This window comes from Oncorhynchus masou, chromosome 31 (genome assembly GCF_036934945.1).
Source record: "Oncorhynchus masou masou isolate Uvic2021 chromosome 31, UVic_Omas_1.1, whole genome shotgun sequence".
In the NCBI taxonomy this organism is placed as follows: domain Eukaryota; kingdom Metazoa; phylum Chordata; class Actinopteri; order Salmoniformes; family Salmonidae; genus Oncorhynchus; species Oncorhynchus masou.
In genome coordinates this window covers 29,906,455-29,931,330 of record NC_088242.1, presented here as the reverse complement: position 1 = coordinate 29,931,330, position 24,876 = coordinate 29,906,455, and the positions used below count along the sequence as shown (strand labels likewise).

At 44.2% G+C, this 24,876-nt stretch overlaps 1 protein-coding gene across 1 annotated transcript in view; it reads left to right on the top strand.

The window, feature by feature from the left end:
- The window catches only part of LOC135523783 (voltage-dependent T-type calcium channel subunit alpha-1G-like), a 186,946-nt gene that overhangs the window by 145,104 nt on the left and 16,966 nt on the right, over positions 1 to 24,876 (top strand). Inside the window, 5 exon segments of the mRNA XM_064950686.1 lie at positions 1,927 to 2,052; positions 2,283 to 2,372; positions 9,379 to 9,571; positions 23,474 to 23,625; positions 24,296 to 24,405. Coding sequence (XP_064806758.1) covers positions 1,927 to 2,052; positions 2,283 to 2,372; positions 9,379 to 9,571; positions 23,474 to 23,625; positions 24,296 to 24,405 — 671 coding nt within the window.

Sequence of the window (24,876 nt, the reverse complement as noted above, 5' to 3'; positions counted from 1 at the left end):
GCATTCAGTCTTTAACGAGGTCCTGAAAATTGGTTATATTTCCTCACTGTCCAAATTTGCAAAACATATTCCTCTATCCATCTTTTTAGGAATGTTATGTGCTCCCTGACTGTCTAGCTTTCATTTAGATTATTATTAGCAAGCTGGAGAAAGTCAAGATTTGGTTTTAGTCATTTTAAAGTATATTGACTTAGCCCCCCCCTTCCCCAGTGTGTTTGACACCAACCCTGATCTAACCAAATGCCTAGGTACTTAGACATAGATACTCCTTCGATCAGTTGGCCATTTAATGTTAAATGGACCCTTGAGGGACTCCTTTCGTGAGTTGTCGAAACTCTAACTTTATGCCCTCCTGTGCCACACTCTGGGTTCTGTCGGAGAGATAGTTTTGCAACCAACCCGACACTCTAGCACCAAAACCAATGTGTTCGAATCTACGCAGCAACAGGGCATGGTCAACAGTGTCGAAGGCTTTCAATAAATCAATAAAACACAATGGAGTTTGTTGTCCTATGCATCCTGAAAATCAATGATTACCTTGTTTTCAGCTGTTTTGCTCTAAAACCAGACAGATTTTGGTATAAGAGTGGCAACACTATCAATGGACTGTAACTGACAAGTGGCTAATATGTCATTACCCATAAGCCCCCTCTTCTCCAATCACCCCCTGAGAGGACTTATAGGTCGTACATCAGGGAACACCTCTGAGAAAAATGTTTTGTCATGAGACATGTCAGCAGAAGAAGTGGTCTTCCAGGCGTTTCTGGGCTATAACTCAGCTGTGAGGGCTAGCCCTGCTGGTCAAATGATATAGATGGAGAAGACATGGCTGTTAATCCACTGTCCAATTTACACTAACGAGTTAGATATCCTTGGGGTCCGGGTTAGAGAGGATGAGGCGAAGCGAGAGGATTTACTCCGCCCAAAATCTGTCTGCGTGAGACAAGCCTGTTTTTGTATGGAGGTCTATAAGAGAGTGTCGAATTATGTGAGACGTATTTGATCGAATAGAAGTTGTGTAATGTTTAGGTTGTTACAAATGTACTGATATAAGTGGATGCATGTGTCAGTCTGGCAACTTTGAGAAAAACTACTTAGTTGTGCCTGTTGCTCACACATGGTATCTGCCCTTTCATTGGCTAGAATGGTCCCAACTGACCTCGCCTGCCTTCAATCATTGAGGATATGTATTTCCATTGTTAGAGTGGTCAATTGGCTTATCAATATAATAGATCTTTGTCCAGGTTACTCGCTCCAGGTTACTCGCTGGTGTGTGTGTGTGCGTGTGTGCGTGCGTGTGTGCGTGCATGCGTGTGCGTGTTTGGGGGGTGGGGTGTCTGTGTCTGTGCGTGCGTGCGTGCGTGCGTGCGTGTGTGTGTGTGTGCGTGCGTGCATGCGTGTGTGTGTGTGTGTGCGTGCGTGTGTGTGTGTGTGTGCGTGCGTGTGCGTGTTTGGGGGGTGGGGTGTCTGTGTGTGTGCGTGCGTGTGCGTGCGTGTGCGTGCGTGTTTGGGGGGTGGGGTGTCTGTGTGTGCGTGCGTGCGTGTGCGTGTGCGTGCGTGTTTGGGGGGTGGGGTGTCTGTGTGTGTGCGTGCGTGTGCGTGCGTGTGTGTGCGTGTTTGGGGGTGGGGTGTCTGTGTGTGCGTGCGTGTGTGTGCATGCATGCGCGTGTGTGTGTATGTGTGTGCGTGCGTGTGCATGTGCGTGTTTGGGGGGTGGGGTGGGGTGTCTGTGTCTGTGTGTGTGACTAACAATTAGGGGAACATGCAAGGGAATCCTATCACTGAAAAACAGGAGCAATTGGAATGTACCATAATGATTGCATGAGTGTGACCATTGTGTGTGTGTGTGTGTGTGTGTGTGTGTGTGTGTGTGTGTGTGTGTGTGTGTGTGTGTGTGTGTGTGTGTGTGTGTGTGTGTTTTTTCAGCTCTTCAAGGGGAAGTTCTTTGCATGTCAGGGAGATGACGTGAGAAACATCACCAACAAGTCAGACTGTATAATGGCCAACTACAAATGGGTTAGACAGCAGTACAACTTTGATAACCTGGCACAGGTACGATTGTCAATACTTGCAGTGGGATGTATCTCCACCACTTTCTTTACAAAATGCTCTTGTGGGAACCTTGTTTGTGACCCTATTTCTCTCTCTCTCTCTCTCTCTCTCTCTCTCTCTCTCTCTCTCTCTCTCTCTCTCTCTCTCTCTCTCCACCCTTCTATCTCGCTCACTATCTCTTTTCTCTCTCTCTTTGTCTCTCTTTCCCCCATTCACTCTCTCTCTCTCAGGCTCTGATGTCTCTCTTCGTGCTGGCTTCTAAGGATGGTTGGGTGGATATCATGTATGATGGATTAGATGCAGTGGGAGTCAACCAACAGGTATACACCAGACACACTATACATAGACCCAGTCACACACACGGCCACACATAAACACACACACATTATGCACATCCACACATGGGAAAAGGTATAATTTAACTCATCAATGCATACAACTGATCCTTGTATAAAAGTAGAACGTAAGGTGTTGTAGAGAGGAAAAAGAGTTACCTTCGCTCTACTGTTGTCTTAATGCAAACTCCAACCATAAACCAATCCATTGTTTGCTTGATTGTTTTCGCTGCTAATAACGCTGAAGCATCAATACACTGAGATTAGTAAGACGGACTTAGCCAAGTCCCCTTTAATGTGTGCTCCCACATTTGCACAGTTGCTAGTGAAAGTTTACACACCCCTTGCACAGTCTTCACATTTGCTGCCTTATAATTAAATCTAAAAAGGGATTTCGTTATATATTTCCTAAAAATCAATTTCAAAGTGAAAGAACATTTTTATAACATTTCCAAATTACAAACAAATGAAAAATGAGGATGTATTGATTGCGTATGTCTTCACACCCCAGAGTTAATACTTAGGTGGAAGCATCTTTGGGGGCGGCAGTTGGTTAGTGGTTAGAGCGTTGGACTAGTAACCAAAAGGACGCAAGGCCCAATCCCCGAGCTGACAAGGTAAAAATGTGTTGTTCTGCCCCTGAACAAGGCAGTTAACCCTCTGTTCCTAGGCCGTCATTGAAAATAAGAATTTGTTCTTAACTGACTTGCCTAGTTAAATAAAGGTAAAATACATTTAAAAAATCTTTGACAGCCATTACAGCTGTGAATCATTTTGAATCAGATTCTTCAACCTTACGGCAACATACATCCATTGTTTTTGTCAAAATTGCTCAAGCTCAGTAAGTTTGGTTTGGAATCATTGATGGAATATGCAATATTCAAACCTTGTGTCAGATGTTTTGAAGTCAGGACGGAGACTGAACCTTAAGGAACACTAAACACATCTTGGAAAGCCAGTCTGGTGTGTCTTTGGCATAAACATTAGCGTAATTGCCCTGCCGAAAAACACAACTCTATCCTAAGGTTAGGTATTTAGAAGAACTAGTTGGGCTTTAACTTTTTACCTGGGCTTTGCTCCTTTCATATTTTATCCCAACAAACTCCCCAGTCCCTGCCGGCGACAAGTATACCCATAACATGGTGCTGCACCACAATACAAAGGGACACTGTGTTAACAACCCTCCATGCGGGCTTCAATGCCATACAACTCTCCTTCCGTGGCCTCCAATTGCTCTTGAATACAAGTAAAACTAAATGCATGCTCTTCAACGGATCGCTGCCTGCCCCTGCCCACCTGTCCAACATCACTACTCTGGATGGATCCGACTTAGAATATGTGGACAACTACAAATACCTCGGTGTCTGGTTAGACTGTAAACTCTCCTTCCAGACTCACATTAAACATCTCCAATCCAAAGTTAAATCTAGAATTGGCTTCCTATTTCGCAACAAAGCATCCTTCACTCATGCTGCCAAACATACCCTTGTTAAACCGACTTCGGCGATGTCATTTGCAAAATAGCCTCCAATACCCTACTCAATAAATTGGATGCAGTCTATCACAGTGCCATTCCGTTTTGTCACCAAAGCCCCATATACTACCCACCACTGCGACCTGTACGCTCTCGTTGGCTGGCCCTCGCTTCATACTCGTCGCCAAACTCACTGGCTTCGGGTCAACTACAAGACCCTGCTAGGTAAAGTCCCCCCTTATCTCAGCTCACTGGTCACCATAGCAGCACCCACCTGTAGCACGTGCTCCAGCAGGTATATCTCTCTGGTCACCCACAAAACCAATTCTTCCTTTGGCCGCCTCTCCTTCCAGTTCTCTGCTGCCAATGACTGGAACGAACTACAAAAATCTCTGAAACTGGAAACAATTATCTCCCTCACTAGCTTTAAGCACCAGCTGTCAGAGCAGGTCACCGATTACTGCACCTGTACATAGCCCATCTATAATTTAGCCCAAACAACTACCTCTTTCCCTACTGTATTTATTTATTTATTTTGCTCCTTTGCACCCCATTATTTCTATCTCTACTTTGCACAATCTTCCACTGCTCATCAACCATTCCAGTGTTTTACTTGCTATATTGTATTTACTTTACCTCCCTTATCTCACCTCACTTGCTCACATTGTATATAGACTTATTTTTCAACTGTATTATTGACTGTATGTTTGTTTTACTCCATGTGTAACTCTGTGTTGTTGTATGTGTCGAACTGCTTTGCTTTATCTTGGCCAGGTCGCAATTGTAAATGAGAACTTGTTCTCAACTTGCCTACCTGGTTAAATAAAGGTGAAATAAATAAAAAATAAATAAATAAAATCAACAACATTGCATTCACTCCACATTACTGGCCTGTATGACGAAGTGAAAAGAAGGAAGACTATGTTTAAAAAAATCCACTACAAATCATCCATTCTGTTTGCAACAAGGCCATTAAGGAATACTACAACACAGCAAGGACAAGAACTTTTTGGCCTAAAGTAAAAACTGCAGGTTTGGGTCAAATCCAATACAACACAACCCAGAGTGAAACTCGCTGTATTTTAAAGTATTACGGTGGCAGCATCATGTGATGGGTATGCTTGTCATCGGCAGCGACTGTGGAGTTTGTCGGGATCAAAATAAATATGAAAGGAGCCAAGCCCAGGTAGAAATGTAAAGGAAAACCAAAGCCTGGAATATAGTTTTATTTTTCAGTGAGACAATTACACAAATTCATACCAGAAGGGCTTTCCCAAGATGTGTGGAGTGGTCCTGAGTGGTCCTGACTTAAATTTGCTTGAAAGTCAGAGACAATGTTTGAATATTGCTGTCCGTTTGGGGCGGATTTGCCATCTGGTAATTCTGGCAAATGTTGGGTGGGCTGATCGAAATTGACACACACAAAAACACACAACAATATTTTGAATATATAAAAATAAAATGTGCCGGGTGCCAGGGGCCTGTTTGATTTTTTTTAGCATTTGGCTGATCAGTGGGCAATGGCCGGCCTCCCTACCAAGATGGGCCGGCCCGGTTTTCTGATAAGCCGAGCTGAGGTCATGCAAACTCACATTCAAAGTCAAACTTGGCATCAGCAAAGAGACCTGCTCAGACTCTGTCATCAGTTAAGAAAATCAAGATCATGGATCGTAAAAACGAAAATGTTTGCCCATAAACGTAGAAAAAACACATTATACATTGTTATCTCATTCAAAACTTCACATTTGTGGAGCTGCCAAACCATAATTTGGTCAAACAGTAAAGTGCATTATCCTCATGATTCCTGTAATGGACTGTCTACCCTGCCCCTGTGCCCTCGGCGGGGCCTGCTGGTTTGATGAGTGAGCCACTCTCCTCTCCGCCATGTTCTCGAGAGAAAAATGCATTTCAAAATGACATTTTGGGAAAAACACTACTTTGGTAGCTTTGTCCCCTTGTCCCTGTCGAGGAGAGGAGGGTCCGCTTTCTGTGGGTATCATTTTTATTTCTCAACTCTCAACATTCAGCTCAATAACAATTACTTTACAACCAAGATATTTGATATGGCTTTGAGATAGGGAGCGGAACACACCCAGAAAGCGCACCGGCCAATGCGAGGGAATAGACCTATAGATCTCATGGGTAGTAGCCTACAACTGCAACATTTGTTTAGGACATTGCATTTACAGTTTGATGAATACATGGCTACTAGCAGCGTGTATTATAGTTATTATGTTTTGAGTTTCCACTTCCTCAGGTGTTGCACCCCAAATGAATTAGCCTATGATATTAGTTAGAGCACATAAAGATGTATGTAATGCAACTCTATTGAGCAAGAAAGAAATCAGGAAATTCTGCAATCTTATTTTAGACAGTTAAATATGGCAACTATAGTGTAATTGTCAACCCAAAATTCATGGCTGTCTAGATTTGGTTGCACATCAAACTATCTTGACGCATGCATTCCTGCCTGGATGTGTGAGATGGAAAAAACACATTTCTTGGGTACCTCAGCAGTCAGTATGTATTATACTTTGTAATAAAGCAGTATGAATTACTTAATAATATGATTAGGCTGTTTCAGGATTTGTATTTATTATGGATCCCCATTAGCTGCGACCAAAGCAGCAGCTACTCTTCCTGGGTTCCAGCAAAATTAAGGCAGTTGTATACAATTAAAAAGCATTACATTACCTTTCACAACAGATTTCATAACACCTTAAAGGTGGCCACTACACACTCTACTATCACATATCTACAACACAAAATCCATGTGTACGTGTGTGTGTAGTGCGTATGTTATCTGATGTGTGTTCATGCGGTTGTCTGTGCCTGTGTGTGTGTCTCTTCACAGTCCCCGCTGTTCCGTAAGGTGTATTTTTCTGTTTTGTAAATCTGATTTTACTGCTTGCATGTTACTTGATGTGGAATAGAGTACTATGTAGTCATGGCTCTATGTAGTACTATGTAGTCATGGCTCTATGTAGTACTATGTAGTCATGGCTCTATGTAGTACTATGTAGTCATCGCTCTATGTAGTACTATGTAGTCATGGCTCTATGTAGTACTATGTAGTCATGGCTCTATGTAGTACTATGTAGTCATGGCTCTATGTAGTACTATGTAGTCATGGCTCTATGTAGTACTATGTAGTCATGGCTCTATGTAGTACTATGTAGTCATGGCTCTATGTAGTACTATGTAGTCATGGCTCTATGTAGTACTATGTAGTCATGGCTCTATGTAGTACTATGTAGTCATGGCTCTATGTAGTACTATGTAGTCATGGCTCTATGTAGTACTATGTAGTCATGGCTCTATGTAGTACTATGTAGTCATGGCTCTATGTAGTACTATGCGCCTCCCATAGTCTGTTCTGGAATTGGGGACTGTGAAGAGACCTTTGGTGACATGTCTTGTGGGGTACTTAAGGCATTTCATTTTTTTTCAGGTATCTATACTTTAGTTTACTAGTTATATTTTTTGACAACTTCATTTCACTACATTTTCCCTGAAACCCAAAAATGCGTTACATTTTGAATGCTTAGCAGGAGAATGATCCAATTCACACACTTATTGAAAGGACATCCCTGGTCCTCTCTACTGCCTCTGATCTGGCAGACTCACTAAACACACATGCATCATTTGTAAATCATGTCTGAGTGTTGAAGTGTGCCCCTGGCTCTCTGTAAATAAATACAAAAACAAGAAAATGGTGCCATCTGGTTTTCTTAATATAAGGAATTTGAAAGTATTTATACGTTTACTTTTGATACATAAGTATATTTTAGCAATTACTTTTACCTTTGATACTTAAGTATATTTTAAACCAAATACTTTTAGACATTTACTCAAGGAGTGTTTTACTGGGTGACTTTCACTTGCACTTGAGTTATTTTCTATTAAGGTATCTTTACTTTTACTCAAGTATGACAATTGGGTACTTTTTCCACCATGGTTGTCAGAGCTGTGTGATAGTAGTTCAAACAGACAGCTCTGTGAATTCAACATGTCAATACTTCTCACAAATACAAACATTGACAAAGTCAATCTTTACTCTACTTTGAGCCAGTGGAGATTGACATATTATTAAAGTTAGCTCTCTGTGTACATTTAGGGGGCAGCCGTGCTGCTCTGTTCTGGGCCAATTGTAATTGTAAAGTCCCTCTTTGTGGCTCCTTACCACACCGCAATGTCCACATAATTCCTTACAAGATTTAGTAGAGGTTTATAGTTCAGTGAAGGATTTGTCCCAAATTCAATACTTTTCATTTTTGAAATATTTAGGACGAACTTATTTCTTGCCACCCAATCTGAAACTGACTCCAACCACATAATGGGCTGGTGCCACCAACTGTAAACGTTTGTGACACCAAGGAAAACTGTTATTCTGGAACGCTGTAATAGTAATGTGGGCTGGTGCGCGCAGTGATGTGGGACGGTGTGGATAAAATGCAAGGGCCAAATTATTTTCCCCAGTCTGCCCCTGCTGCCTGTCAATGATTCCTAACCAAATTTACTGAGCTTGAGCAATTTTGACAAAAAACAATGGGCATATGTTGCCCTGAGGGCTGGGTACATTTGGTAGGATATTGGTATTGTAGAAAATCTTCAACCAAGTATTAACTCTAGGGTGTGAAGACATAAGCTATCAAGACATCGTTGGGGGAACGTTCTATAATGTAGTTTCTCTTTGAAAATGCGGAGTTGGTCGTGTAGATCTGTAGGATTTCTATTTATTTTTATTCCTTTTGAGACAGCAAAATGTGAAGACTGTGGAAGGGGTGTGTAAACTCACTAGCCACTGAATATGTACACGCACACACACACACACACAAACACATGCACTTTTCCCTCTGTTCACTAGAGATACAGTAGCAGAACAGCAGAACAAAGGCTTGGGTGGCTAGGACCAGAGATGTGTTGATGTTTATGACACATCAGGTCAGCGTTTCTGTCTCTGCTCTAGGGACGAGGCATTGATCTCCTCTCTATAAGCTGCTTACTGTCCAAAATCATCCAACACCCCTCGAGCTTCTTCCACACGTTCTGCAGCTTACAGTACTGTGTATACTCATACATTTAGCTTTCCGGATGTACTGTTTTGTATCAAATTAACAGTGTTGTTCATGTGTTCATTTCTGCATTCATTTCTACATTTTGTCGTGTTGACTGTAGCAGCAGGATGACGGTGTCCTGGCAGTCACAAAAAGCAGCTAGCTGGTAGTGTGCTCCGCTCAAGTTGGATAGAGACACACACACATCCCGCTGCGCACACACTGGTTGAATCAACGTTGTTTCCACGTCATGTCAATAAAGTGATGTTGAACCCACGTGGAATAGACGTTAAATTCTGTGCCCAGTGGGACTTGGGGCTGGTTTTTCGGCGTTTGCATGGAGTGCACCACCACAATACTCACAACTCTGCCAAAAATGAGTGCGTGTGTCTAACATCATACTGTGTGTGTGCGAGTGCAGTATATTACACTATACTCTGTCTATGTCTACCCCCTCCAGCCACAGCTGAACTACAACCCATGGATGCTCCTCTACTTCATCTCCTTCCTGCTCATCGTCAGCTTCTTTGTGCTCAACATGTTCGTGGGCGTGGTGGTGGAGAACTTCCACAAGTGTCGGCGCAGCCAGGAGGCCGAGGAGGCCAAGCGCAGGGAGGAGAAGAGACTGAAACGGATGGAGAAAAAGAGACGGAGTAAGGAGAAGGAGCTGGCTGGTCGGTAGTCTTTCCACATCTTTCTGAGTCCTGCCTGGTTTGAGCTTGTTTTGGTTTGATTTGACCGAAGTCAACGGACGTAGAAACGCGCTAGACCTGGAATAGTTGCTATTTTGCATTACTGTAGAAGTGCCTTTTCTTTTTAAATGGTTTTCCTCCCTGTAGTGTCCCCGCTAGATATCCTCTCTTTGTGTGGGGGTCAGTGGCCACCCATTCTGGTCCAGGAGAGCTACTGGGTGTGCAGGATTTGGTTCTAGCCCAGCAATAATTGTAAAGCCTGGAATCAGGTGTGTTAGTGCTGGGCTGGAACAAAAACCCACACACCCAGCCTCTCTCCAGGATCGGAGTTGTTGAGCGCTGGTCTAGTAAGAATAGAACCCCCCCCCCCCTTTCCCTGCCTGGCCTATCGTAGAGGGTGTACTTAGGACCGTCCCCTTGGAGCATGCCCAGTGAGTACTGGTGGACGGGACCTGCATGGCGTGGTACTTTCAGAGTTAGAGGGAGGGGGGTGGGGTGAGGGTGAGGTTACATCCCCCCTATCTCCCCCTTCCCCCTCCTCTCCTGCATGTAGTTGTAGTACATCCGGAGGGGTAGGTAGAACTACAAACCAAATGAGGGAGTACCTAGATGCTGATCTATGGTTTCCTCTTTATGAAAAGGGTTAGGATCATACGAAGGTTAGCTGATCCTAGATCTTTGCCCGGCCGCCCCTCCAGCTGTACAAGAACGGGTTACCAGATGCCCGACTTCGCCTCTCTATAGTGATTCCACTGCCTTCTAACCCCAAACATTGGATATGAGAAATAGTGGTTATTTCAGTAGCCGTATTGGCTGTAGAGATACTTTTGGTGGATCAAAGATCATTTGGATTTTTTTTCATCGAATGTTGATGGTAGTTGACAGTGGGAATGCCTTCGGTAGTTGACCGCGCGAATCTCTTGAGAAATACAGATGGATATGGATTTTCTCTTGCAGATGTGGTGTGCCCAAAGTGCTCATGCACTCACACTCTCCCATGCTCTCACACCCTCTCACACACATACAGTCACTCAAACAGACCGAACACACACAGTCTCCCTCTCGCTCACTCTTTTACCTCCACCCTCTTGCCCTCACTCACGCACCTGCGGCAGGTAGCCTAGTGTTTCAGCGTGTTGGGCCAGTTACCAAAAGGTTGCTGGTTCCAATCCCCGAGCCGGGAAGGTGGGAAAATATGCCTTTCTGCCCTTGAGCAAGGCAATTAACCCTTAACAACTGCTCCCAGGGTGCCGATGATGTCGATTAAGGCAGCCCCCTGCACCTCTCTGAGGGTTGGGTTAAATGCAGAAGACATATTTAGGTTGAATGCATTCAGTTGTGCAACTGGCTAGGTATCCCCCTTTCCCCTTAAACAGGCCTGTACAAACCACTCTCAAATGCTTCCGAAACAAATAGAGAATGAACATGCCCTCCTCTATCCGTCTCTATAATTGTTCAAGGCCCCTCATGTCCATTGGTTTCTTTCTCTGTTTTCATTTTTCTATAGATTATCTTTAGTTTATGGTTTATAGTCTTTCCTTTATCCGGTCTGTAACCTCAAGCTTGTTCTTTTTCTGTTGCTTGGAAACCATTTTGCGCACAACTGTAACTGAAGTTGTAGAATCACTTGACAGAGTAAGAGAATGGTTGATTAAAGGTGTGTAGAGTAGAGGTATACCCCTTGTGACTGGACAGGCTTCAGAATCTACACTCTTCTTTTCTGGACGGCACAAGAGTTTGTGAAGAGAAGGGAAACGTAAGTTGTTCTCCTCTGATGGGGAGGTTGCTTCTTTTTTTTTGACTCCATCCGAGTGGCTCTATTTGTGTCGCAGTCATTTTTTGTCATAGATCTTTGGGATTTTGGGTTTTGAATATCGGGGATTGACTGACTGTCTACAAAATCCCCAACTGAATCATCGAACCCTTATTAACTGTATCACGAGCTCACACTGGACTCAGAATAAGTGGAAAAGACTCACAGTAGGAACTAACCAGCCCACGTTGTCATCTTCATCCTTCTGCTCTTACTTCACCCCTATTTCTCCTTCTTACACTCTCTCTCCTTCGCCCATCCCTCGTTCCACACCTCTCTCTGACTAACCTGGTCTCGTTCTTCTAGATGTGTTGATGATTCCGGGGGTGAGTTGGGTCCTCTCTGAAGGCACACTGACAGGTACAGAGTTTCTAGCATGTTCTGTGTGTCCCCTACCATGGTGGTTCAGAAGTCAGGGTTCAACGTTCACGGGAGGTAGGGTCCCATCCCGCGCTCCCTACCCGTCCCCCTGCCTCTCTCTCATCCGACTCAGTCCGCTATAGACGTTTGTGGACATTTTCCTGTCGTGTGTTGTGGTTCCTTGTTCTTCACAGTGACCCACAATTCATCCACTATCCACAGCACTGTTTTTGTTACTGTACCACCAACTGTAGGTTGTCCACCCACGCTCATGCAGGAGTGTGTGTGTGTGCGTGTGCGTGTGCCTGCGTGCGTGCGTGCGCATGTGTCACAGGCACCAGATGGTAGCAGGGTAGGCTGTGAAATATGCAGGAGCAACCCTCTGTCCTCAAACCCCAGAACTCTGTCTGTGCCACTGTGTCTGCTCGATGAGAGAGCAAGGTCCTCTCTATCTCTCTCTGTCTCTCGTTCTCTCCATCTCTCTCTCCCGCTCTCCTCCCCCTCTCTATTACCCCCTTTCCTGGTAAGGGAATGTAAGGACATGTTTGTGTATACAGTCATATCTCCACACACTGAATATCCACGCGTGGAGGAGATTCTTTTTCTATGACATGCGCCAGTGAGACAGACAGACGTGACAGCCCCACCCCAAATCTGTCCATCACAGCGTATTATTGTTTTACTGTATAATTGTATTAGGCAGGCCAGCGCTCAGAGGAGGTGTGTGTGTGTGTGTGTGTGTGTGTGTGTGTGTGTGTGTGTGTGTGTGTGTGTGTGTGTGTGTGTGTGTGTGTGTGTGTGTGTGTGTGTGGCAGTTCCCTCTTTTTGCACACAACTTTGGATGAAGGGAATAGAAAATTATGGAGGGAGGAAAAGAAGGGAGGAGGGAATAAAGAAAAGAGGGTCGGAGGGAATAAAGAAAAGAGGGGAGGAGGGAATAAAGAAAAGAGTGGAGGATGGAATAAAGACAAGAGGGGAGGAGGAAATAAAGACAAGAGGGGAGGATGGAATAAAGAAAAGAGGGGAGGAGGGAATAAAGACAAGAGGGGAGGAGGGAATAAAGACAAGAGGGGAGGAGGGAATAAAGACAAGAGGGGAGGAGGAAATAAAGAAAAGAGGGGAGGAGGGAATAAAGACAAGAGGGGAGGAGGGAATAAAGACAAGAGGGGAGGAGGGAATAAAGAAAAGAGGGGAGGATGGAATAAAGACAAGAGGGGAGGAGGGAATAAAGAAAAGAGGGGAGGATGGAATAAAGACAAGAGGGGAGGAGGGAATAAAGACAAGAGGGGAGGAGGGAATAAAGAAAAGAGGGGAGGATGGAATAAAGACAAGAGGGGAGGAGGGAATAAAGACAAGAGGGGAGGAGGGAATAAAGAAAAGAGGGGAGGATGGAATAAAGAAAAGAGGGTCGGAGGGAATAAAGACAAGAGGGGAGGAGGGAATAAAGAAAAGAGGGGAGGATGGAATAAAGAAAAGAGGGGAGGAGGGAATAAAGACAAGAGGGGAGGATGGAATAAAGACAAGAGGGGAGGAGGGAATAAAGACAAGAGGGGAGGAGGGAATAAAGAAAAGAGGGGAGGAGGGAATAAAGAAAAGAGGGGAGGATGGAATAAAGACAAGAGGGGAGGAGGGAATAAAGAAAATAGGGGAGGATGGAATAAAGACAAGAGGGGAGGAGGGAATAAATAATATGAAGGAATGAGAGTGGAGAGAAAGGGAGATGGATAGGGGTAAATCACTGAATATGTAAGTATGCAGGAGAAGAGATGGATGTGAGAAGTAAGGAAGATGAGAGTAAAGGGGGATGGAGAATAGGAGGAAGAGAAGGGGAGATGATGAAGGGATGGGGTTGCCCCTCCTGCCAGTATGCCACCCTCTATTAGCTCTGGCTCACACACACACACACGCACACACACACACACTCACTCCTGAGTGTGTTAGCTTTGGGCTGCTGTATGTGTAGTTTAGTTCAGTGGATCAAAGGTGCTGCTTAATCACGCCTCTCTGCTGGGGAAGACCAAGCCATCTGCTCCTGTTTCTATACCTTACCTAAACAACACACACACACACACACACACACACACACACACACACACACACACACACACACACACACACACACACACACACACACACACAGTTATGTCCAGTACAGTCTCTGTCTAAAGGTATGTCTCACCCTCCTGGTGCTTGACTGTGCACTGTGATATTCTCCCCTGGGCAGCTAGTGGGTTGCCCTATAGGGAGAAAGAGCGATGGAAAGATGGAGATGAGACGGAGACAGAAGGAGAGAGATACTTGAAAGAGTGAGTGAGGAAGGAAGAAGTTGTCAGCGGGGTGCTGTCTGTAATGTGGCAGCCAGGCACGGTGTATCCTTTCTTTCCCCCACACAGAGAGAGAGAGAGAGAGGAGAGAGTGAGAGAGAGGAGAGAGAGAAACAAAGACAAAGGGAAAACAGAGACAATGTGAAAGAGAGAGAGAGAGAGAGAATGTAGCTCTGAGTGTTCTTTACATAGCTCAGCTCAGGGAGTGAATGTGTCACTGTAACAGATGGCCTCTAACTCTCCCAGGCTCACAGCCCAAAGAGATAAACGCTTTACTCAGACCTGCTCTGTGTGGGTCATGTCCCAGAAGATGGCTTTCCCTCTCTCTGTGTTTGTCTTCAAAAACTGGTACTAAAGTAGGATTTGGCCATTTTCTGTCCTAGCTAACAGCATCGCTTGCCTGTTGATTTATTGATGGCACAGCCTCTCGTACTGTATCACTTTATCAGGTATTAATATATAATGTCCTACTTCGGCACACCGTTTACTAATAATTATGATAAGGTGTAAAAATAAATATACATACAGTGGGGAGAACAAGTATTTGATACACTGCCCGATTTCCTACTTACAAAGCATGTAGAGGTCTATAATTTTCATCATATCTACACTTCAACACTGAGAGATGGAATCTAAAACAAAAATCCAAAAAATCACATTGTATGATTTTTAAGTAAGTATTGCATGACATAAGTATTTGTTACATCAGAAAAGCAGAACTTAATATTTGGTCCAGAAACCTTTGTTTGCAATTACAGAGATTATACATTTCCTGTAGTACTTGACCAGGTTTGCTCACACTGCAGCAGGGATTTTGGCCCACTCCTCCATACAGACCTTCTCCAGATCCTTCAGGTTTCGGGGCAATACGGACTTTCAGCTCCCTCCAAAGATTTTCTATTGGGTTCAGGTATGGAGACTGGCTAGGCCACTCCAGGACCTTGAGATGCTTCTTACGGAGCCACTCCTTAGTTGCCCTGGCTGTGTGTTTCGGGTCGTTGTCATGCTGGAAGACCCAGCCATGACCCATCTTCAATGCTCTTACTGAGGGAAGAAGGTTGTTGGCCAAGATGTTGCGATACATGGCCCCATCCATCCTCCCCTCAATACGGTGCAGTCGTCCTGTCCCCTTTGCAGAAAAGCATCCCCAAAGAATGATGTTTCCACCTCCATGCTTCACGGTTGGGATGGTGTTCTGGGGTTGTACTCATCCTTCTTCTTCCTCCAAACACGGCCAGTGGAGTTCAGACCAAAAAGCTCTATTTTTGTCTCATCAGACCACATGACCTTCTCCCATTCCTCCTCTGGATCATCCAGATGGTCATTGGCAAACTTCAGATGGGCCTGGACATGCGCTGGCTTGAGCAGGGGGACCTTGCGTGCGCTGCAGGATTTTAATCCATGACGGTGTAGTGTGTTACTAATGGTTTTCTTTGAGACTGTGGTCCCAGCTCTCTTCAAGGTCATTGACCAGGTCCTGCCGTGTAGTTCTGGGCTGATCCCTCACCTTCCTCATGATCATTGATGCCCCACGAGGTGGAATCTTGCATGGAGCCCCAGACCGAGGGTGATTGACCGTCATCTTGAACTTCTTCCATTTTCTAATAATTGCGCCAACAGTTGTTGCCTTCTCACCAAGCTGCTTGCCTATAGTCCTGTAGCCCATCCCAGCCTTGGGCAGGTCTACAATTTAACCCTGATGTCCTTACACAGCTCTCTGGTCTTGGCCATTGTGGAGAGGTTGGAGTCTGTTTGATTGAGTGTGTGGACAGGTGTCTTTTATACAGGTAACAAGTTCAAACAGGTGCAGTTAATACAGGTAATGCCTTGAGGGCTTCTTAAAGAAAACCTAACAGGTCTGTGAGAGCCGGAATTCTTACTGGATTCTAGGTGATCAAATACTTATGTCATGCCATAAAATGCAAATTATTTACTTTAAAATCATACAATGTGATTTTCTGGATTTTTGTTTTAGATTCCTTCTCTCACAGTTGAAGTGTACGTATGATAAAAAAAATTACAGACCTCCACATGCTTTGTAAGTAGGAAAACCTGCAAAATCGGCAGTGTATCAAAATCCTTGTTCTACCCACTTTACATGATGATAATGTAGAGAGTAATTGTATTGTAGCCCATTTAATTATTATGTTCACCTTCAGGGGGTGAAACAAGTTAACATGTTTTACCCCTAAACTATGATGTCAGCGACGCACTGAACAGTAAATGGCTAGGACAAGAGTGTCAACTCCTCCCCCTGTCATCAATACTGACCAGTCACACGCACATGCACACACAGACACACTGACACACACACACACACACACACCGCGGCAGCCAGCTGTATCTAGGTCAGTGCTAACAGAGATGGATCTAACGGAGGTTTTCTATCCATCTTCTTCTCCCTCCTTTATATTCCCCTGATGTAGGACTGCGGTCCATAACACTAGACCATTAGAGAGATGGAAGGAGGGAGAGAGAGAGGTTGAGAGAGAGAGTGCAAAAAAATGATTGTAAGATGAGATGGACAGGACGTGGGGGGCGGGGCGGGGTAAGGTGGCGAGAGAGGGGGGGAGAGATTGAAAGTGAGTGAGGGGCGGGCTAAAGGTAGGAAAGGCGGAGGGAGATAGGGAGAGCAAGAGAAGGGGGAGAAAGAGAGAGCGAGAAATAGAAGTGAGAAAAATGGCTGGGTTCAATCTGTATCGCAGAAGTATCGCGGAAGCTCCGCGTAAAAATGTAAAGGTCATTTCCGATTGAGCCGACATGTGCAGCGTTTACCAGCGTTTACCAGTTCCTCTTTGATAAGACCTGTGCCAGTTAGTGATTGAAACGTCCTCCTCTACAGATTCATTTTGGCAGGAAGTTCTCAGGATGTGGGTGGGGGCTAATGCTTCATGCCACCGGCGAGGTGTTGGTAGCAGAGTTAAGTGTAGCGTTAGAGTAATTTAAATATTTAATCACTTTCATGAACTAAGGTGTAGGTGTAACCCCATCAATGCTCGCACCAATACACCTATTAGCCTAACATAACCAGACAGTTGTGCTGATGCCGTTAGGTGAATGATTCTGCAGCAGTAGAAGGTCCTTGTATTATAAGTAGTGCTATAGTGGGTTTTATGAGAGTGTGTGAGGGTATGAATGTTTCATGGTTGGAGGTGTAAGAATTAGTGCTTCTAAAGTGTGTTGGCACATTGCCTTTGAGCTCTGCTTAGGATATGTTAGATAACCACAAGAGATCCACTGAATGTAACTGGGTTAAGAAAAGGTGTGTTTGTGTGTCTGTGTGCATTATGTACTTGCGTGTGTAACCTATGGATCTGTGTGTGTGTGTTAGCAGGTGTGTGTGTCCTACAGCCCAAGCTAACAATGAAGGAGGCTGGTTAACATGTGGTGTACCAGCAGTCGGACAGATGTACTGCTACCCAGGTGGTAGATCAAGCCAACCAGAAATTTGGGATTATTGGACAGTCAAAGACATGCATGTGCCAGTGTTAGAATATTACATGATTAGAGTCGGGTAGGAAGAAAGAGGTGATGTGGTGGTCCTTTAAAACAGCACTCCTCAATTGCTGATTCCTGGGTCTTGACTAACGTAACTGCCACTTAGCTGAACACCATATTTAATGCTACAAGGTACTTAAAGCGGCAATCAGCAGTTGAAACCAAGCCTTCTCTCTGGAAAAATGTAACCACTCTCAAATGTATATACAGAGCTATGGATGCGAGGACTGACCATCCATGATATCAAAATGATAGTTTTAATTTACTTTGTTTACAAACAGTGGAGTAAAGCAAGTGTAGGTTTAGAATTCTGGTGGGGTACGACAGTGGAACTAAGCTCAGGAGGCATTTATAAGTTATTTTATTCAAGAATCAATGGGTACATATTGTTCATTTTTAAGTCCAAAAATGGATTTAGCCACTGCAGATTGCCCCTTTAAAGGATTTAGCCTCGACCTTACCAGACTATGAAACGCTGAAACGCTGATATCTCATTGGTCATTTCTTATATGCTTATATTCTCATTTGCCCATCATCACTATCTCGCCCTGTTAACCCCGCCTTCCACTCACTGCTGTCCAATCGCCTGCCTTCGCCATTCCAGTCTCCATTCCAATTGGTCCATCCTGCTCAAGTCAGACTCAGAAAGAAGTGTGTGTCAGTCTACCATGTGTACCGGCACAACTCGTGTGTCTTTGTATGTGAGTGTGTGTTTGTCGTCGTGCATTTTTGTGTGTTTGTGTGCGTGTATGAATTACCATGCCCTGTCATTGTGAATGATGTCATGTTATTATTTCTCTTTCTTCTGGGCTCCTCAAACTGCTCTGTTGCTCCTCTTTTCTCACAATCCTCAACTTCTCTTTTCAGTTCCGTTTTTGTTTCTTCTTTTTGTCATTGGTGCTGAATAGGGGAGCAGTGCATTTTGGGAAATCCAGCAGATTTTTTTCTGATTTACTTGTTTATTTTGTATCTTACCTTATGACTCAATGTTTGCTGGCTCTAAAATCATTAATACATCATTGAATTCAATGTAGTTTCACTTGACGTTAACCCCTTCCCCTTGATATGAGCTTGTGCTGTAAATCTACCAGCACTACCTGTTGACCCAGCAAACATTGTCTCTTAATATGAACCAATCCATTGACCATAAAGGGCAGGCTTTTAAAATCAGTCACAACACCTACCAAGGTATAACCTTAATGATATTGGTACTGGGATTTAAAAAAAAACTGTTTTACCACCACATCATCTTGACCTTTGACCTAAAACAGGAAATTATCCTGGCCGTAACATTGTGACTGATCTTACTGCCTCTGGCCTGTTCTTCCTTTCACAGACATTGTTTTACCATCCAAAGCTCAAAGACTATCCTCCTTTTCTCAAGCCCCCCTTCAATCATCTTTCTACCACAAGCCCCAGTTTCACCTGACCAATCATCAAAAGCATCACATGTGCACCGTAGAGATTTAAACCACATTTAAACAACTTTCACATCCCAATAGTACCAAGGTTACTCTAGAACAATCCATGATATGGTACCATCTACAGCTTGGTTGAAAATCAACATAGCAGTCTATATGTCCTTTCACGGTATCCATCACATAGCTCCACTGTGTTATGAACCCACACACACACATCCAATCAATTCAAACCTACTTCAAGTCTATACACTCCATGTGCAAACCAACTCAACCAAAGCTATTTCATGTTCAAACCCATACACACACATTCAACCCAACCAAAGCTTCTTCAAGTTTAAACCCATAAACACACATTCAACCCAACCAAAGCTCCTTCAAGTTCAAACCCATACACACACATTCAACCCAACCAAAGCTTCTTCAAGTTCAAACCCATACACACACATTCAACCCAACCAAAGCTTCTTCAAGTTCAAACCCATAAACACACATTCAACCCAACCAAAGCTTCTTCAAGTTCAAACCCATAAACACACATCCAATCCAACCAGACCTTTCAAACCCATACACTATACATACATTCACTCCAATCCAATCAAAGCCCACTCACACTGTGACAGTAAACCCATCGTGCTGTGCTGTGGTGTATCCACTCCCTCACCACATGCCCAGGGACTTCATTGTGTCTGTATTTCCCAACCCGAGCCTCGTCTTCCTGAAGTTACTGAGTGTGGCTCAGTCCAAAAATAACTCCTAATTCCTCACCCTAACCTTTATACCCTCACTTTGTAGACTTCAAAGAATCAGGTGGGTATAGGTAATGTGGGGCAAGGGGTTAAGAGGTTGTTTTTGGACCAGGTTTTAGTATTGCTTTGGTGTTCTTTGCTAACTAACTGCTCCTTTCTTTTTCAGTCAGGTGATCTTTGACGCTTCACCAGTGCTTTCGGCCAAAGGGGTCTTAGATCTCCAAGAGTAACATATCATCATGTGTCATATGTATGATATGTTACCTGAACCACATCATTCCCTCTTGAAGGGTTAAATTATAACTACCTTTTTGGATAAATACTCACACAGGGCACCAACATGTTGGGTACTCAATTATCCTCACATGGGGCACCAACATGCAGGGTACTCAATAACCCTCACATGGGGCACCAACATGCAGGGTACTCAATAACCCTCACATGGGGCACCAACATGCAGGGTGCTCAATAACCCTCACACGGGGCACCAACATGAAGGGTACTCAATAATTCTTGCACAGGGCACCAACATGAAGGGTGCTCAATAATACTCACACGGGGCACCAACATGAAGGGTACTCAATAATCTTCACACGAGGCAACACTGTGTGGTGTACTCAATTATCCTCACATGGGGCACCAACATGTAGGTTACTCAATAATCCTCACACGGGGCACCAACATGAAGGGTACTCAATAATTCTCGCACAGGGCACCAACATGTAGGTTACTCAATAATCCTCACACGGGGCACCAACATGAAGGGTACTCAATAATTCTCGCACAGGGCACCAACATGTAGGTTACTCAATAATCCTCACACGGGGCACCAACATAAAGGGTACTCAATAATTCTCGCACAGGGCACCAACATGTAGGTTACTCAATAATTCTCGCACAGTGCACCAACATGTAGGTTACTCAATAATTCTCGCACAGGGCACCAACACGAAGGGTGCTCAATAATACTCACACAGGGCACCAACATGGACATTCTGTTTAACATGCTGCATGCTAGTCATTCAGCAGATCCTCTTATCCCAATTAGTGGACTACATAGGTCTAAGGCCCCTTAGGTTGATTGATGGGATGGGGGTCTGGTTGATGTTTATGTTATGTTTGTGAATGTAATGTTTCTATTTGTGTGAGCGAGAGAGAGAGAGAGAGAGAGAGAGAGAGAGGAGAAAAAGGGACAGAGAAAGATGACTGTACTGAAGTTTCTTCACACCTCACTTCTTCACTTTCATCTTGTCAAAGTTCTCTTTTCCCACAAGAGTAGACCTGAATATGCCCTCACATGCCTCACTGAGCACACAAACACACACAGGCACACTGTGCACATACAAACATACACGCACACACTTTTAAAAGTCTTTAAAGCTGATTTGGCAAAGGCTAATATGGTTGACTCATTGGTTTGGCATGATATCACAGTGTCAATCTGTTCCAGTGAGTCTAAAGGCAGATCCATTCTCTGAGTGCTGCTCAGCTCTTTCTTCCTCTGGAAAGAGAGAGTGGGAGTGAGAGTTTGGGAGTAGTGGAGGTATAATTTGGCCCTCTCTACCCTCACCTCTCCTACCTCCCCGAGCGAGAGCTGGGCCTGAGCCATGGGGGAAAAGGTTCTACTCTCTTGTTTTCCCTGTCTCGCTCTCTTATTCTTCCTCTCCCTTTCTAAGTGCAGTACTTACACAGGGAAAGGTCCATCTCTCCCATTCTCTCTCTCATTCTCCCTCTCTTAATGTAGCGTTTTAAACCTATGAGAGTTTTGCACTTACAAAACTGCTTTAGATTGCTTTTAAAAAGCTCAGTCAGCCAACGAAATGTCTAATACATTATTTGGACAATCCTCTAAAGATACAGCAATGGATGCTCAATACTCACACTATACTAACAGTTTCATTTATCGAGCCTCAAGTGAGGCCCATTAAAATAAAGTGTTAGGTCCTGCAGCAAAACTGCAGAAGCTAAGCATTTTCCCAGGAAGTTTCACTGCCACAACATTTGCGCCTTTGGGTTTACTGCCTATAATACATGCACTGCTATAATGCATAATGGGTCTGCATTTTGTACAATAAATGTACGATAAAGTAATAGTCCAGGCTGACACCGAACGAGAGAGACTCTCACACTCAAGTTGATTTATGATGAAGAGGACAGAGGAGAAGAGGTGAGAATGGACCATACAGTGAATACGCGAACACGTACACACACAAACACACATACACGCCTACTCCGTCAGGAGTTTTAGCCAGCTGCCGCGCAGCCACCTGGGCTAATTGGCAAGAGGGAGAGTTGGACAGTACCTGGGGGAATCACGCTGTGTGTGTGTTTCCATTCTGGCCTGTCTCTGACTCCTCCTCTACTTCATATGTCCTCTCTCTCTCTCACTGATGAAAGAGGGATGAGGACAGAGACTGATAGAGAGACTCTCTCATCCCCCATACTCCTCTTTCCTCTGCCCTTTATGGATGGATGGATAAAGAGAGGACAGATGAGAGAAACAGGTGTGAAACTGTAAGTGATATACTGAACTGTAAAATCAACTGTCCTTTTTGTTGTGTACAGTCTGTCCCACTGGGCACACAGTGGTTGAATCAACGTTGTTTCTAGGGCCGGAACGATACCAGTATCGCGATTCTTGTTAGCGTCTTGGCATGGAAACAAAACCCAAAGCAGATTTAACTTCTTTAGGTTAACAGCCCTAATGTTGGAAGCAAACATCGTTATGTTGTCAACCAGAGTCACATTTATTTATTTTCCAAGCTATAGTGCACAATATTTTACATACAGATGTTTTTTAAAGGACCAAAGAGTATGGTATGCTTCATGTTTGAATTTTTGCCATGGAAAAAGTATTGCACACTGGTATTGTCCCGGCTCTAATTAGTTTCCATGTCATTTTAATGAAATGACATTGAACCAATGTGGAATAGACGTTGAATTGACATCTGTGCCCAGTAGGGTCTTTATGAGAGAGAAGGAGAGGAAGAGAAAGAGGTAGAGAAAAGATACATCAAGAGTGAAAACACTAGAAAAAGCTGCATTGAAAGAGACAGCATAAATTAACCATTCACTACCCACTCCCTACAGCCTCAGAATGCACCAAAATAACCTCCCTCCTCCACAGCTACAGTCTCTTACACACACACACACACACACACACACACACACCACTTTGGGCGGTGGCGATGCTGTTTATTTCCGTTCATGCTCTCTCAGAGGAGACTACATTTAAATAATTGTTGATCAGAGGAGAGCATCTCTGATTTGATTAGTCATGACTGGCAGCCACAGGGGACCCGGGCCCAGGAACACTGTGCTTCTCTCGCTTTCTCTTCCTCGTTTTCACTCATTCTCTCTTTCCAAGATCTCTGTGTCTTCCTGTACCTCTCTCCTTTCCTCTCCTTGTATACCTCTCTTTCCATGTACCTTTGCTACTCTCTTCTCTCTCACTCCATCTGTCTTTCATTTGCGTCTCTTTATCTGCCTCTATCTTCTGTAATTATGTGATATATGTCAGTATGGGTGTGTATGCTTTCCTTTAACTAACGCTATGATATCTCTTGAGACCTGCGGGCTGGCCTCTACCTCTCGAAACCTTTCACCCACAATGTCCAGTACACTACTCCCTATCTCACTCTATGACCCCCCCACCCCGCCTACCTCCCCGTCCTCCCCTCTCTTACTCCCCCTTCCAACAGAAGCTCAGAGTAAGCCTTACTACTCGGATTACTCCCCCACTCGTCTCCTCATCCACAAGATGTGCACCTCCCAGTATCTGGACCTCTTCATTACCATTGTCATTGCACTCAATGTCATCACCATGGCGATGGAACACTACCAGCAGCCAAAGGTAGGACCTGCGCAATGATGGGGTTTGTAGTTTTAAGGTAGTGGATTTGGAGTCTGTTAGTTATCACCATGGCCCCTCAGAAAGCACAGACAAAGATTCCCATGACAACCTAGTTTGTATTCATTCCACATAGTCCGACATCATTACTCTGGGATTTGTAGTTTGTTTGCCTGCACAAACAGATTTGAGAAAAGTTATTTCAATTCTCCAGGGGATTTTTCTCCACATTACATAAAGTAATACAAAAAATTCATGAACTAAACTCCCACGTAAATTATGTCTCAATGAGTTGTCATTGTTTATTATCAGCCGAAAGGTGATTCGTGATGAAAACAGCTTGAGTTTTCCGATGAAATTACCATGTGTCCGGAAAGATTATGCATGAGATATAGATATAGAGAATAGAGAAAAGCACAACATGCCTACTAGGAAAAGGTCACTTTTTACATTGAGATGGGTATCGTGAATTCCCCCAGGCTACATACAAGACACTTTTAAACCGGCGGTCTTTTCAAAAAGAAGCAGAGAGAGGGAGATGGTAGGGTGTTGAAAATGGCTGACTCTGGGAAAATGTTTGCTTTCAGAGAGTAAGACGTCAGAGAGAGACCATATATACAGTAGCTATAACCTATGGAATACTGTTCTACTAACCATGCCTCCCTCCCTCCAGGAGTTGGACGAGGCGCTGAAGATCTGTAACTACATCTTCACCATCGTCTTCGTCCTGGAGTCTGTCTTCAAGCTGGTGGCCTTTGGCTTCCGACGTTTCTTCAAGGACAGGTCAGAGGTCACACTTTGCCTCAGAGTAGGAGTGCTAATCTAGGAGTCAGTCTTGGAATCTAGGAATCAGTCTTGCTTTTTAGAGCAAAACTGCCTCGTATATGGACATGGGGAGATGCTTTGTGAATATGGGCCCAGATATGTTCAGGTGAAGCAGAGATGGTGTGTGTGAGTTAGTGTGCTGTAGAAAGGCGCAGTGGTGAATTACTCTCTCTCAGTTAGGCCTTTATGAATACAAACTGCCTCGTTAAACACACTGTCTTAGATTATATCATAGCTTTAAAATCCTTGGCTTCCATCTGAACAACACAAAGACAAACACACACACGCGACCACACACAAGAGCATGTACACACACATGCTCACACCTAAAGATGCACGCAAACACACACAGGACTACGTACACACACACACACAGTCACTGTACACTCAGTGCCGACAGTGTGAGTTTGCAGTGGACCTTGTAACCGA